Genomic DNA, 13,245 nt, shown 5'->3' on the forward strand with positions numbered 1-13,245 from the left:
CCCCTACATAAAAAAAAAAAAAAAACTAACTAGAAGTATGTTCTTTTGTTTCGTGAACACTGGTAATGCCAGACCTAGTGGTAAGACACTTCAGAGCTTACTCTCTCATAGATGGTACGGTAGACGAGCCTGTGTTTTGTCTGAGATAATGAGCAGCACTCAGGCCTAATCCCTCAGTTGGCCAACCCGCTAATCTATGCTTCCGCCTCTAGTTCACGGACTTCCCGGATCCCATGCTGGACAGCGACTACCTGCCGGAGCTGTCCCGTCACCGGTCATCCTGCACTGGCTCTGGCTCTCCGACGCTGGGGGCGGACCGGGTTTTGTGGGAGGACCTGTTGGACATGGATCTCCCTTCGTTCCGACCCGCCTTCCTGGTCCTGTGCCGGGTCCTGCTGAACGTGATACACGAGTGCCTGAAACTGAGGCTGGAACAGAGGCCCGCCGGGGAGCCGTCACTGCTTAGCATCAAACAGGTCAGCAGGGCTCCTTCTGAACAGGAGGCGGTGAACGGCGACGCTGAGCTTTTGCCGCCCTGTTTTTGCACTGTGTAGGTGCCACCTCCAGTATTTGCCCTTTGAAGCGCTGTTCTGGCATGTACTCTGGATGCTTAACCAAGCCTGCCCGCTAAGGCTATGCTCGGTTTGGTTTGGCGGGGTGGCGTCGCTTGGCTGAGTGTGAGCTGATTCTAAACGGGTGTCTTTCTCTTTCCTGTAGTTGGTGCGTGAGTGTAAGGAGGTGTTGAAGGGAGGCCTCCTGATGAAGCAGTATTACCAGTACATGCTGAGAGGTGTGGTCACCGACCCCCAGGGGCTCCAGACTAACGCCAACATTGACGAGTTCGAAGAGGACCTCCACAAGATGTTGGTGGTAAGACTGATGGTCTTGATTAGAGTTGCTATAGAGTTCCTGTAACCTTTCCAATTACTTTTACTAAAATCCTAGTTGGATGATTTAGGGAATTAGCTAGAAGCCCAGGAACGTTCTGACCAGGAATTCTTTACTTGGGGCATTCATTGGTACAATCATTTGAGGCATTAAAACAAAAAAATCTCGACGAGGACCTCCAAACAGTGCTGGTGCTGAGACTGATGTACTGAAGTATAGAACAAGAGTAGGCAACACTGGCCTTGCAGTGCTAACACACTTTTTCTAATCAAACACTGGAAAACCACAGCAATCTGATTGATCCCCGAAACCAATCTATTCCATCTTGTTGGTCCCAAAAACCAATGGATTCCATCTTGTTGGTCCCAAAAACCAATGGATTCCATCTTGTTGGTCCCAAAAACCAATGGATTCCATCTTGTTGGTCCCAAAAACCAATGGATTCCATTTTGGTGGTCCCCGAAACCAATGGATTTGGTCTCAGAAACCAAAGACATGTGGGTAAAGTGACGTTTAGAAAGTGTGTAATATGCTTTGATACTGTGATGGAAGATTACACAGTTGCTGACAACTTGCCTACTGTTTTGCGCAACATAAATAATTTTAAGGTCACCTAAACCAATACCAGTGTTTCTCTCTTATTGTAATAAATTGTGATGCGCCGCCACCACAAAACACACATTTGTGTTGAACTGTCAGTAAGTGGCTGTCACATTGTTATAAAGAAGGTAGCCAACATCTGAGTGACAACCAAAGGTAAGAAGCAAGCTAGCGAACTGTCACAACTCAATAGCTGCAGTGGTCTACAGTAGATTAGTGTCCTGGAGGCAACATTAGAGATTTTACAGCAACAATAAGACTTCAGATTTTTATATTTTGCTTTCAAAATGAGTTGTGTGCTTTTCAAAATAAAAATCTGGGGAATAATATAAACAAGACAAAATTACTATTTAAATAATACTTGCAGTGGTTAGAGCTTAAGTTAATGTAGAGAACATCTAATATAAATAAAGCCTATGATGATGTGGTTTATTTGCTTGTGGTTATTAGCTTTGGATAGAGATTGATATAAATCCACAATTTCTATCCAAACCCCACTGTAATGTACAAGGGATACATTTAGCGCAATATTCAGGGCCGCAGATAATGTCATGTATGAAATACTCTGCAATGAATTTTTTTGTACGAGAGTTTTTAGAAAATTCTAAATCTGATGTTATATCACGGGGCACTGTGTGCTACATCCAGCAAAATGTTTTTTCTACCTCTTTAACCTGCAATGCAACACCGTAATATACTATACATTAATTCTGTATTGCCTCATTGGTTAGTAGCTAGTGGCTTCAATTAGGAGTCTGGGAGGCAGTTCATGACCAGTTTTAAAGAATGCTTAGTTGAGTGGAATGATGTTATGACGGTATTGTCAAATAATGTTAAGAAAATCTGGTTGACAATCAAGAGTGGTGTACAGGAAGGATGTTTTTTTTTTTTTTTTGTCGATGATGCCGGAGTGAGTGCATTTGGGGGTGGGGGGGCTAGAGGAAACACTTAATACAATGAACAGAGTCTTACACTGAAATACTTAGCGAGTCCAGTCCAGTACACCTCTGTGATGTGTTACGATTGGGTTTGTTTGTGTGCAGTGCTGAGGCTCCCTGACTCTTCAGCAGGAAAGCTACTGCATCTTCCTGCAACTTACCTTATCATTCGGGTTTGGATTACCCCAGGTCCTGCTGAGGTCAGAGCGTACACTTCCTGCATCATGATCCTTTGACAGGGGTCAAGTTACAGAGGGCGCACCTCATCGTGGAAGACTGGAGTGGCCGGTCTCTCTTTAGGCGCCAGGTCTGGGCCCAAGGCCAAGTCTGCCTTGTCGATTACTCTTGCCGGAGAACAGCGTGTGCTTGCCTCTTTTCTTTAACCAATAACAAAAGCTGGGCAGCTCACAGCAGACAGGGTGTGATTGGAATTGGCGTGGTTCAATCACTGATTACTACTTAGGAATTTAGGCAGGTTTCCTTTCAATGCTGTGTGTCTTATTTGTTGGTGTGTTGGTCTGTCTCTGGAATTCCCGGAAGGCTCACAACCACAGCACTGTCTTGGACAGAGTGGCGTCTAGTGTCATCTAGTGCCTGCTGCCTGTCCTGAGCTCCTGCAGAAAACACACTTTGCTTTACAAACAAGCTTCCCTTCGAGATAAGTGCAGGGAGGCCACGATGCACATGTCGGCTGGTTGAAATGCTGATTGGCTGAATGCCGTACTATGAAAAAGTTATTCCAGAAGGATGAAAAAAGTAGTTTTTACTGCTCTGATGGCTTTGGTTCCCGTTTTATAATTGCACTATAGTGCAAGGGGATGTGGTATAAAGTCTCAAGGGGGGTGTGGTATAAAGGCTCAATGGGGGGTGTGGTATATGGCCAATATACGCCCTGAGTTTTTAGGGATAGGAACAGCCCTTAGCTGCTTAAAATGTCTATTTTCCTACCTGATAACAGTTACAACAATAAGGCTGAATTTCACAAATGGCTATGCCCTATGAGCTCTGTTTTCCATACGTATTCATTTCAGATTTCATCTGTTGGATTAGAATAAATGCATAGAAATTGAATGAATAGAAGTGACCAACCATTGACTTCAAATGGGACTTACTGCTTGTTCTATTTCTATGCATTTCAAGACAACCTCAGGACTAACTGATCCGTGGTGATGAATGGACAGGAAGGGGCAGGGTACACACAACAGGAGAAAGTGGTACTCATGAAAGTATAAGGAGGATTTTACAGAGTTCAGAATATGAAGCAGATTTGACCATCAAGTTATTTGGCACAGTGTCAAACTTGGGGAAGCAACCTTCTGTACTCGGCCGTAGTGTTGAAGGAGTAATGCTGGAGTGGCGCCTGTAGGTTGCAGAAGTGCCCGTCGACTTGGTGATCACCGGACATTCCCTCCCCGGTTTCCAGGTGTACTTTGACTACATGCACAGTTGGATCCAGATGCTGCAGCAGTTGCCCCAGGCCTCCCACAGCCTGAAGAACCTCCTGGAGGAGGAGTGGAACTTCACCAAGGTCATTACACCCTATATCCGAGGAGGAGAGGCGCAGTCTGGGAAACTCTTCTGGTTAGTTTTTGTTTTTGCCTCGCTGCTTCCAAATATTTCCAGTCATTATGGTGGCAGTTTTTAGACAGTGGGTCATTACATGAGATGTTTTTCTTTCAAATCTGTTGCCTCATCTTTCTGGCAGTGACATTGCTGGGATGCTTTTGAAGTCAACCGGAGACTTCCTGGATGCCGGCCTGCAGAGGAGTGGTGATGAATTCTGGGAAAGCGCTGACGATGGTACAGCCTCAGATGAGATTAGGTATGTTTTAGTTTTAAAATGCGTGATGTTACATTTTTAACTCTTGGGAAAATTAAAGGACCATTCCAGTCACGTTGTATTCCACCTACACTTTCCTTCCGAATCTGTCTCATCAAAACAGCTGCACACCTCAACCTTACGTTTTACAGGACTGTGATTGGTGGCGATGTCTAAGGCAGGGTTACATCACTTTTAGACCAGGCGAGATCACCTTCTGAGAACAGGGTTTTTGGAGGAGTATTTCGATGGGGTGATCGTGTGACTGGAGTGCTAACATTCAAGCTGTTTTGGTGGTCATCCAGTCACTGTGCAAATACACAGTTTTAGCACACAGCCACACACAGATATTATCCAATAATTCATCGGACTCCAGTTAAGTAGATCCGTGACCGAAATTTTACATTGTCCCTTTATTGTTGAGCGCGTTTGTCGTTCTAGGCGGTCGGTGATCGAGACGAGCCGGTCACTTAAGGAGCTTTTCCACGAGGCCAGAGAACGGGCATCCAAAGCTTTGGGCTTTGCCAAAATGCTCCGTAAGGTGAGTGGTAGACAGACAGACACAGATCCAGACAGGCAGGCACAGACAGACAGGTGTGCACAGAGACAAACAGACAGACGGATGCAACCAGGCAGATGCTGGCAGACAGACAGACATGCACAGACCGAGGCGGGCAGACAGACAGACAGACATGCACAGACCGAGGCGGGTAGACAGACAGACAGACATGCACAGACAGAGGCAGACAGACAGACAGACACATGCACAGACAAGAGCCGGGCAGACAGACAGACAGACAGACAGACAGACATGCACAGACAGAGGCGGACAGACAGACAGACAGACAGACAGACACATGCACAGACAGAGGCGGACAGACAGACAGACAGACAGGTGGGCAGACAGACACACAGATAGAAACATTGTCTGCCCCTATTTTATCTTCCTGCACTTTTTTTGTTGGTAAATGCACATTAGTGCTGTATTTTGTGAGTCAAGCTTTGTCTTCAGAATCAAATGCCTTGGCCAAGGCCCATGTGAAATTAATGTCAGTGTGAACTTTTAGATTGCATTTGGGTATTAAAAAATATAATATAATCTCTCTTCTCCCCCCTACTCCTTGTCTCCTTCTCCCTCACCCTCCTTTCCATGCTCTCTCTCCAGGACCTGGAGATTGCTGCTGACTTCAGCATTACCAGCGGGGTGCCGCGCCTCCTGGAGGCGCTCCAGAAGAGAAACTATGTCAAGGTGGCCCTGATTATCCATGTTCCTGTTCACCTACCGCTGTTATTATTTTCTCCCCATTTGTTCTGATGAGCTATTTGGGTCAATCCTAACTTCCAGAAGTTTCCACTCAGAAACAATTTCTACCTTCCATTTTGCAAAACCCTTTTTATTTCGGGAACTTCCTGGGCATGCAGTTTATACTTCCTGAATTGCCCTGCCTCTCTTTGACCGACAAAGCTCTCGTTGTATCAGGTCCAGATCCCCGGGCTGGAGGAGCTGGAGGTGTTTGTCCCGTGCCCCCTCATGGACCAGCGGGCCCTCATCCTGCAGCTGCTTAACGCCGCAGCCGGCAAGGACTGCAGTAAGGAGCCCGACGAGATGGCCGAGGATGAGGCCTACCTGCTGATGAGTAAGTGCGGGGCTGGGGACTCGCCTGGCGAGGCCGGCCAGGTCGGGGCCCCGTGGCACTGGGACGGGCCGCTGGTCAAACTGGTGCCCCAGATGGAGACTGTGGACACACTGCGGGCCATGAAGGTGAGGGGGGGGTGGGGGAAATTTCTTTTTTTATAGACATGATACTCCCCCCTTGGCATGTTCATAGAGCTGGCAATTGCTTGCTTAGCCTGTCTGTCCCGAATACAGCTCAGCTAAAGGCACTGACAACCAGGCCTGAATCTCTGGATGACTGGTTTCAGTAAATTCATTTCAAGTGTGTGAGGCTGACGGCGAACGTGATGCGGTCAGACGGCCGAACCGCCCGTTGTCCCTGAGGAGGAAGGTTTTGTTGTTACTCCTCTGTGTAATCTGAGATTGTTTTGAAAACGCGTTGGCCAGGTGGAAAACCTCCTCCTCATAGTGATGCAGTCGGCCCACCTGGTGGCCCAGCGGAAGTCCTTCCAGCAGAGCATGGACGAGCTGCTGACCCTCAGCCGAGAGCAGACGTCCAGCCAACCCCTCATCGCCTGCGCCCTGGAGCAACTGAAGGTACCGTCCTCGCTGGGTGTTTTACGTCATTATAAACCAGGGCTTTTAGTTCACCGCCGTCCACAAAATACCCTGTGTTGACAACGAAAGAAACTGTGGTTTTGCAAAGCGCACGTTTGTTGAGCAGACATCAGGCTCGACAGGCGGTTGACACACAGAGGCTGTGCAAAGGGCGCTGTGAAAATGGAAACCATTTACAATCTGGCCTGTCTCATACACCCCCCCCCCCCCCCCCCCCCCCTCGTAGAAGGCCCTTGTTAGCTTCCCCTCTCCTCTGTGAGACTGTTCCTGTGCGGCAGGGCCGTGGTTGAAGCGGACCTAGTTAAACCTGATATCAAAAGGATTCACACACACGATCTGTCTGTTTCTCGCTATCTTGCCCCCCCCCCCCCCCCTCCCCTCCCCGCCACAGAATGAGGCCTTGCAGTTATGTATCAAGATCAACACGGCCATCGACAGGGTGGAGTACATGTTCACCTCGGAGTTTGAGTCAGAGGTGGAGGAGTCCGAATCTGCTACTCTGCAGCAGTACTACAGAGAAGCCATGATACAGGGATACAACTTCGCGTTTGAGGTGAGACGTCATGGGTTGCTGGGCGCGGGTGTCAATTTCAGGATTTTTCTGTCCGGCTCACCTAGTGTGAATATGCGCGTGGACATTAGTGAATACATTTTCGTAGCTTCTCAAATGGTTTTCTCTGCCGTTTTGGATTGGGTAAATGGCTGGCTTCAGTACAGTGCCTCCCTCATCAGTCATCTAGGCTTGACAGCAATTATACTAAGGCGTAATTGTTGTCATCTAGCTGTAATCTGTTTAGGCAATAAAGCACACGTGGTTGTAGTATAGGACCAGTATCGTGAAATCACTGTACACAGCCTTAGCCATGGTATATTGGCCATATATATAACAAGCCTCATTTCCATTTGTCAGCCAGTTATGTGTTGTCGTACCGGTGGGTATGCGGTCTCATATGCCACGGGCATCCGCCAATCAGCATTCAGAATTTGAACCACCCTTTTCATTAGAGACTGTATACCATGGGCATGACATGGTGAGGTCATAGGCTTTGGGGTCGTCCTCAGAACGTACAGTATCACCATTTGCTCAAGACCCCTAGAGTGACATAAAAGTGAAGAAATGTCAAGGGTGTGTATGGAAACAATCATAAAGCTCTCTCTTTCCAGACAGTGTTGCAACTTATTTAACATTTTTAGCTCAATGCCTTGGAGGATTGTGTCTGTACACTAGACATTTCGTAAATTATTCGCTTAGTCATCATATTTTCGGAGGGGGATGGTAAACCACAGAGCGCAAACCCTGCCATATTAGCTGTTCCTGCACCGGCATCATAGATCTGATCTTTGGCCCAGTTATCGACCAGTTGCTGTTAAAGTACCATCCTGAGGCTGCCTGCGAACGCAGCCCCAAGTTCCCTGCAGTAGTACGTGACACCATGCTGTAGTTCCCCATCCTTGACTCCTGCTTTTTGCCGTCCTTAGTACCACAAGGAGGTGGTGCGTCTGATGTCCGGAGAGTTCCGCCAGCGGATCGGTGAGCGCTACATCGCCTTCGCCCGGAAGTGGATGAACTACGTCCTCACCAAGTGTGAGAGTGGCCGAGGCACCAGGCCCCGCTGGGCGACTCAGGGCTTCGATTTCCTCCAGGCCATAGAACCTGCCTTCATCTCTGCCTTACCAGAGGACGACTTCCTGGTAACGCTGCACTACTTCAGTGGTTTTCTCTGGGATTCCTCTAGCGGCTAGGTCTCGAAGTTAGCGTAGTGGGCGCGGTCAAATAGCGTGGTCTCCGGCCAAATGTTTTAGAAGTTGTCACTCCTCTTGATCATAGGAACTAAATTGCACATTTTGCCACAGAGCGCATGTTCTGTAGGGAATGTTTTCCACGTTTTTAAGGTAGTTTCCAACAATTATTTTGAATTTGTCATGGGGCCAATATTTTTAATGCCTTGTTACTGAGAAAATATCCTGTTTGTCTGTCAGACAGGCCAAAGTGCCTTGAAACCAGTTTTAGTTATATATTAGCTTCATGAATAGTGCATGAACAAATGATGGCAGCCAATTCATTCTAACTGGTTTTAATGGTAGTTTCTCTGTACGGTTTGGTTTATGCCATTGCTGGTATGTTTTTCCCTTAACCATTTCCTTATTACCACATTTCCTTTGTTGCACAAAGCACGCAAAGCCTCTCGCTGGTGAATCAGCATTTCTGGACTATACTCAATTGATTCACTGCGCGTTTGCCTGCTTGTGTGTGTGTTTCGTGGAACCAGATTGTGACCGTGTGAACATCTCTCCCTCCGTAGAATCTGCAGGCCTTGATGAACGAATGCATTGGTCATGTAATTGGGAAGCCCCACAGTCCTGTCAGCGGCCTGTACCTAGGTAAAACACCACTCCACCCACCCCTAGGTAAAACACCACCCACCCACCCCTAGGTAAAACACCACCCCACCCACCCCTAGGTAAAACACCACCCCACCCACCCCTAGGTAAAACACCACCCCACCCACCCCTAGGTAAAACACCACCCCACCCACCCCTAGGTAAAACTTTACCCCACCCACCCCTAGGTAAAACTTTACCCCACCCACCCCTAGGTAAAACACCACCCCACCCACCCCTAGGTAAAACTTTACCCCACCCACCCCTAGGTAAAACACCACCCCACCCACCCCTAGGTAAAACACCACCCCACCCACCCCTAGGTAAAACACCACTCCACCCACCCCTAGGTAAAACACCACTCCACCCACCCACCCCTAGGTAAAACACCACTCCACCCACCCACCCCTAGGTAAAACACCACTCCACCCACCCACCCCTAGGTAAAACACCACTCCACCCACCCACCCCTAGGTAAAACACCACTCCACCCACCCACCCCTCGGTAAAACACCACTCCACCCACCCACCCCTAGGTAAAACACCACTCCACCCACCCACCCCTAGGTAAAACACCACTCCACCCACCCACCCCTAGGTAAAACACCACTCCACCCACCCCTAGGTAAAACATCACCCCACCCACCCACCCCTAGGTAAAACACCACTCCACCCACCCCTAGGTAAAACACCACTCCACCCACCCACCCCTAGGTAAAACACCACTCCACCCACCCACCCCTAGGTAAAACACCACTCCACCCACCCACCCCTAGGTAAAACACCACTCCACCCACCCACCCCTAGGTAAAACACCACTCCACCCACCCCTAGGTAAAACATCACCCCACCCACCCACCCCTAGGTAAAACACCACTCCACCCACCCCTAGGTAAAACACCACTCCACCCACCCACCCCTAGGTAAAACACCACTCCACCCACCCACCCCTAGGTAAAACACCACTCCACCCACCCACCCCTAGGTAAAACACCACTCCACCCACCCACTCCTAGGTAAAACACCACTCCACCCACCCACCCCTAGGTAAAACACCACTCCACCCACCCCTAGGTAAAACATCACCCCACCCACCCACCCCTAGGTAAAACACCACTCCACCCACCCACCCCTAGGTAAAACACCACTCCACCCACCCCTAGGTAAAACATCACCCCACCCACACTGAGCAATGACGGATTCCTCCAGGGATCACAGAGACATGCTGGACATGTATGCTTTGGGAACATGTGGGGCTTGGGTAAAATAGGGATGACTCCACTTCCCCTCGTCTCCCCTCAGCCCCCAGGAACAGTCCTCGACCAGGCAAGGTCCCTCGTTGCCATAGCGACCCCCCCAACCCTCACCTGGTCATCCAGAATGCGGAGGGTTTCAGGTAGGTCAAATGTCACGGTTACAAAGGCACTTGGCACCTTCTAACCCCGATTTCGACCGTGTGTAATCCCTGCATGTTCTCGTATTCCCCATTTTCTGCTCTTTTGCTGTCATTGATGCGTCTAAAGTTGTCTTGTGTTCATGCTTCCATGTTGTGAGGTTTCCCCGTGTCCAGCGCTTTGACACTGACGCTTGCTTGATGACTTTGGCTGGAAAGGGTCCAACACTGTGTGTGAGAGATGCCAGTGTGTGTGTGATGGTGGGAATGTGTGCCTCTATATCTGACACGTGAAACAAAACCAACACACACACACACACACGCGCTGATCTAAGGCGTTCCTCGAGGGTCCTCAGTGTGTTCTTATCACCGTCACAGCTCTAGGAGTCTGCCGTGTGACCTACGGACCCAGCTGTGTCTACCTGCTGGCCCTCGCCCTGTCCCCGCCCCTCAGGGCTCAGGCCCCGCCTCCGGGGAACTCGGCCTGACCAAAGCACCCGGCTCAACCCCCAATGACGTCAGGTAGAGCGCCCCCCCCCACCCCACCCCCCCCCCCCCCCCCAAATAAAAAGTCCTGCACCTGCCCAGCATTACTCAGGTTGTTCAAGAAATGCCGAATGGGCGGATCCCCAAGTGTGTATGTAATGAGCAGCCGTGAGACTGTGAAGGAACGCTGTCGAACCAGAGCAGACCAGTTACACTCCCATTGCCCAAATCCCACTGTCCCTAATACCCCCCCCCCCCCCCCCCCCCCAAACCACTCCCATCTGATCTGGCTAACTGGAGGTACAGGTTGACCACGGGCTCTGGGCGTCCCTGACCTCCGATTGGACTGTGAGTTACCTGGTCACCCGCATGCATTTACCCTGAAGCTCGTTGTAGCGCTGTCTGTATGTTGCCTATGACACAAGTCAAACACGGGAGCGTTGATAGAGCCCATCTTTAAAGGGATTGTTCACTCATGTTACTTTAATGTGAATTCAATTGATGTAGAGATGGAGAGACCGTGATCTGCGCTTCTGTTTTGGGGGTAACACGATGTACGTTTTCCGAACCGCGCGGCTGTGATTGTGGATGGTGTGAGAGATGGAAAGACTAAGTGGTACCTCATGAGAGACAGTGGGAGACTCTGCTTTTAATCCAGACTAACTGACAGCGTGCTACCTCATGAGAGACAGTGGAAAACTCTGCTTTAATGACTTATTGTGTGGCTTTGCTTTCATTCTAATCATCTGGTAGCTCTTCCTGGTTGTTTCGTTTCCATCACTAATTTTTTAAATCAAGGCATGCATTAGCTGAGATCTAAACTGTCCTATCTCTTCGACCTTTTGACATTTTGGTCCGAATGTCAGCTTTGACTGGGATGGAGGTTGGGTTGAAGGTTAAGAGACTGGTCCCAGATGGGTTTGTGCTCGCCTACTCTCAGTCCTCGTCACGGGAACGCAATAACCTCCAGAGTTGGCCCTAACATGTCTGGGATCTGAAAGGTGTCCTACAAAGCAGCTGTTAGTTAGCCAGCTACATGTACTCACATAAGGATCTGAAAGCTTGTTTGTAACTGTTTGTAAATGGTTTACATGAGAAGCAGAAAAATAAAAATCAATGTTTAGCTTTTTTTTTTTTAATCCACCCAAAAATGTGTAGTTCCTTCTGTTTATCCAGTCCCTGGTTGATCCTAACTGAATGATACTTATTGGACTGTAACTGCCTCTCCCTGTGCAGAGGAGCCAACCTCCATGAGAACGACCGTCTGTCATCTGTAGCGGCCGAGCTGCAGTTCAAGTCCCTGAGCCGACACTCCAGTCCCACTGAGGACAGGGAAGGTATGACGCTTTCATCAGCGGTGTTCTGTTTATCACGTTGTCTTGATGTTACTGTGCATCCCTGAGTCTCGGCCTCAACCCCTCGTTTTCATTATCTCTCGCTCTCGTCTCTTTGTTGTACCAGAACCCACCTATCCCAAGGGAGGGGACGTCAGTAGCACAGCCAGGAGAAGCTGGGAGCTCCGCACATTCATCAGCCAATCAAAAGGTGAGAAAGGTGAAGGGGTGGATGACAAATCCCAGATCGTCCATCCACCTAGTAACTAAATGGGAACTGCCTGCTACACCCGTTTGATTGATGATAATGTTTGATTAATACCAGTTCCTTAGATTGAAGAGCTATACGCTAACAGTGGATTTCTTTCATTCAGTATAGAGTAGCTAGCAGGTACAGTGATACATGCATTGCTAGCTAGCTTATTGAATATCACCTGTTTATTTAGCCTCTTAACTCCAACAGAGCCTCTTAACTCCAAGCCCAGAGGCTTATGCACATTTTGCTGTAGCCACCGAAGTTAGCTTGCTGAAACACCATTCTGAAAGGGTGCAATATACCACGGCTGAGAGTTGTTCTTAGGGACGACTCGTTGCGGCGTGCCTGGACACAGCGCTTCGCTGTGGCATATTGGCAATGCATAACAAACCGAGACGCCTCATTGCTTTTACAAACCAATGCAATTAGAGCAGTGAAAGGTAATGTGATGTCATACCCATGGTATACCCATGGTATACTGCCAGCCAATCAACATTCAGAATGCTAGTTCTCCCCGCATGTGTTAAGACGTGCACAAACACACGTGACATACTGACTAGCTCCCACCGCGGTGTGCCCATCTCCTCAGACACGGCCGCCAGGCAGAGCCCCATGGAAGCCGTGCGTCGCTCCATACGCTTGTTCGAGGACAAACGCTACGGCATCATGAAGCAGAGAAACATCATCGGCCAGGTGTGCCACACGCCCAGGTCCTACGACAACGTTATGCACGTGGGCCTGCGCAAGGTCACCTTCAAGTGGCAGCGTGGCAACAAGATCGGTGAGTACCGCCCGAGACGCCGCCGCCGCCGCCACGACCCCCGCACGGATGTCTTGCCGAGCCGGACCTGTGTCCGTGGTTACAGGGCACCCGCACGGCGCCGTGGTCCGCCGGTGGGGCAGAACCATAGGGCCG

General features: G+C 49.3%; 1 protein-coding gene across 5 annotated transcripts in view; it reads left to right on the top strand.

The window, feature by feature from the left end:
• map3k4 (mitogen-activated protein kinase kinase kinase 4) overlaps positions 1-13,245 on the top strand; it is a 33,815-nt gene that overhangs the window by 15,908 nt on the left and 4,662 nt on the right. For 4 of the 5 annotated variants that reach the window (XM_013133912.3, XM_013133914.3, XM_020046598.2 and 1 more), the window contains exons 6-21: positions 213-476; positions 718-870; positions 3,850-4,007; positions 4,132-4,248; positions 4,687-4,786; positions 5,411-5,494; positions 5,726-6,007; positions 6,308-6,457; positions 6,870-7,031; positions 7,958-8,170; positions 8,782-8,860; positions 10,163-10,256; positions 10,632-10,775; positions 11,976-12,076; positions 12,201-12,284; positions 12,919-13,110. In XM_013133912.3, the coding sequence (XP_012989366.2) occupies positions 213-476; positions 718-870; positions 3,850-4,007; positions 4,132-4,248; positions 4,687-4,786; positions 5,411-5,494; positions 5,726-6,007; positions 6,308-6,457; positions 6,870-7,031; positions 7,958-8,170; positions 8,782-8,860; positions 10,163-10,256; positions 10,632-10,775; positions 11,976-12,076; positions 12,201-12,284; positions 12,919-13,110 (2,377 nt within the window). The remainder of the gene's footprint in view (positions 1-212; positions 477-717; positions 871-3,849; positions 4,008-4,131; positions 4,249-4,686; positions 4,787-5,410; positions 5,495-5,725; positions 6,008-6,307; positions 6,458-6,869; positions 7,032-7,957; positions 8,171-8,781; positions 8,861-10,162; positions 10,257-10,631; positions 10,776-11,975; positions 12,077-12,200; positions 12,285-12,918; positions 13,111-13,245) is intronic. The other variant, XM_020046600.2, reaches the window with a different exon arrangement.

Source organism: Esox lucius, chromosome 5 (assembly GCF_011004845.1).
Source record: "Esox lucius isolate fEsoLuc1 chromosome 5, fEsoLuc1.pri, whole genome shotgun sequence".
NCBI classification, from domain to species: domain Eukaryota; kingdom Metazoa; phylum Chordata; class Actinopteri; order Esociformes; family Esocidae; genus Esox; species Esox lucius.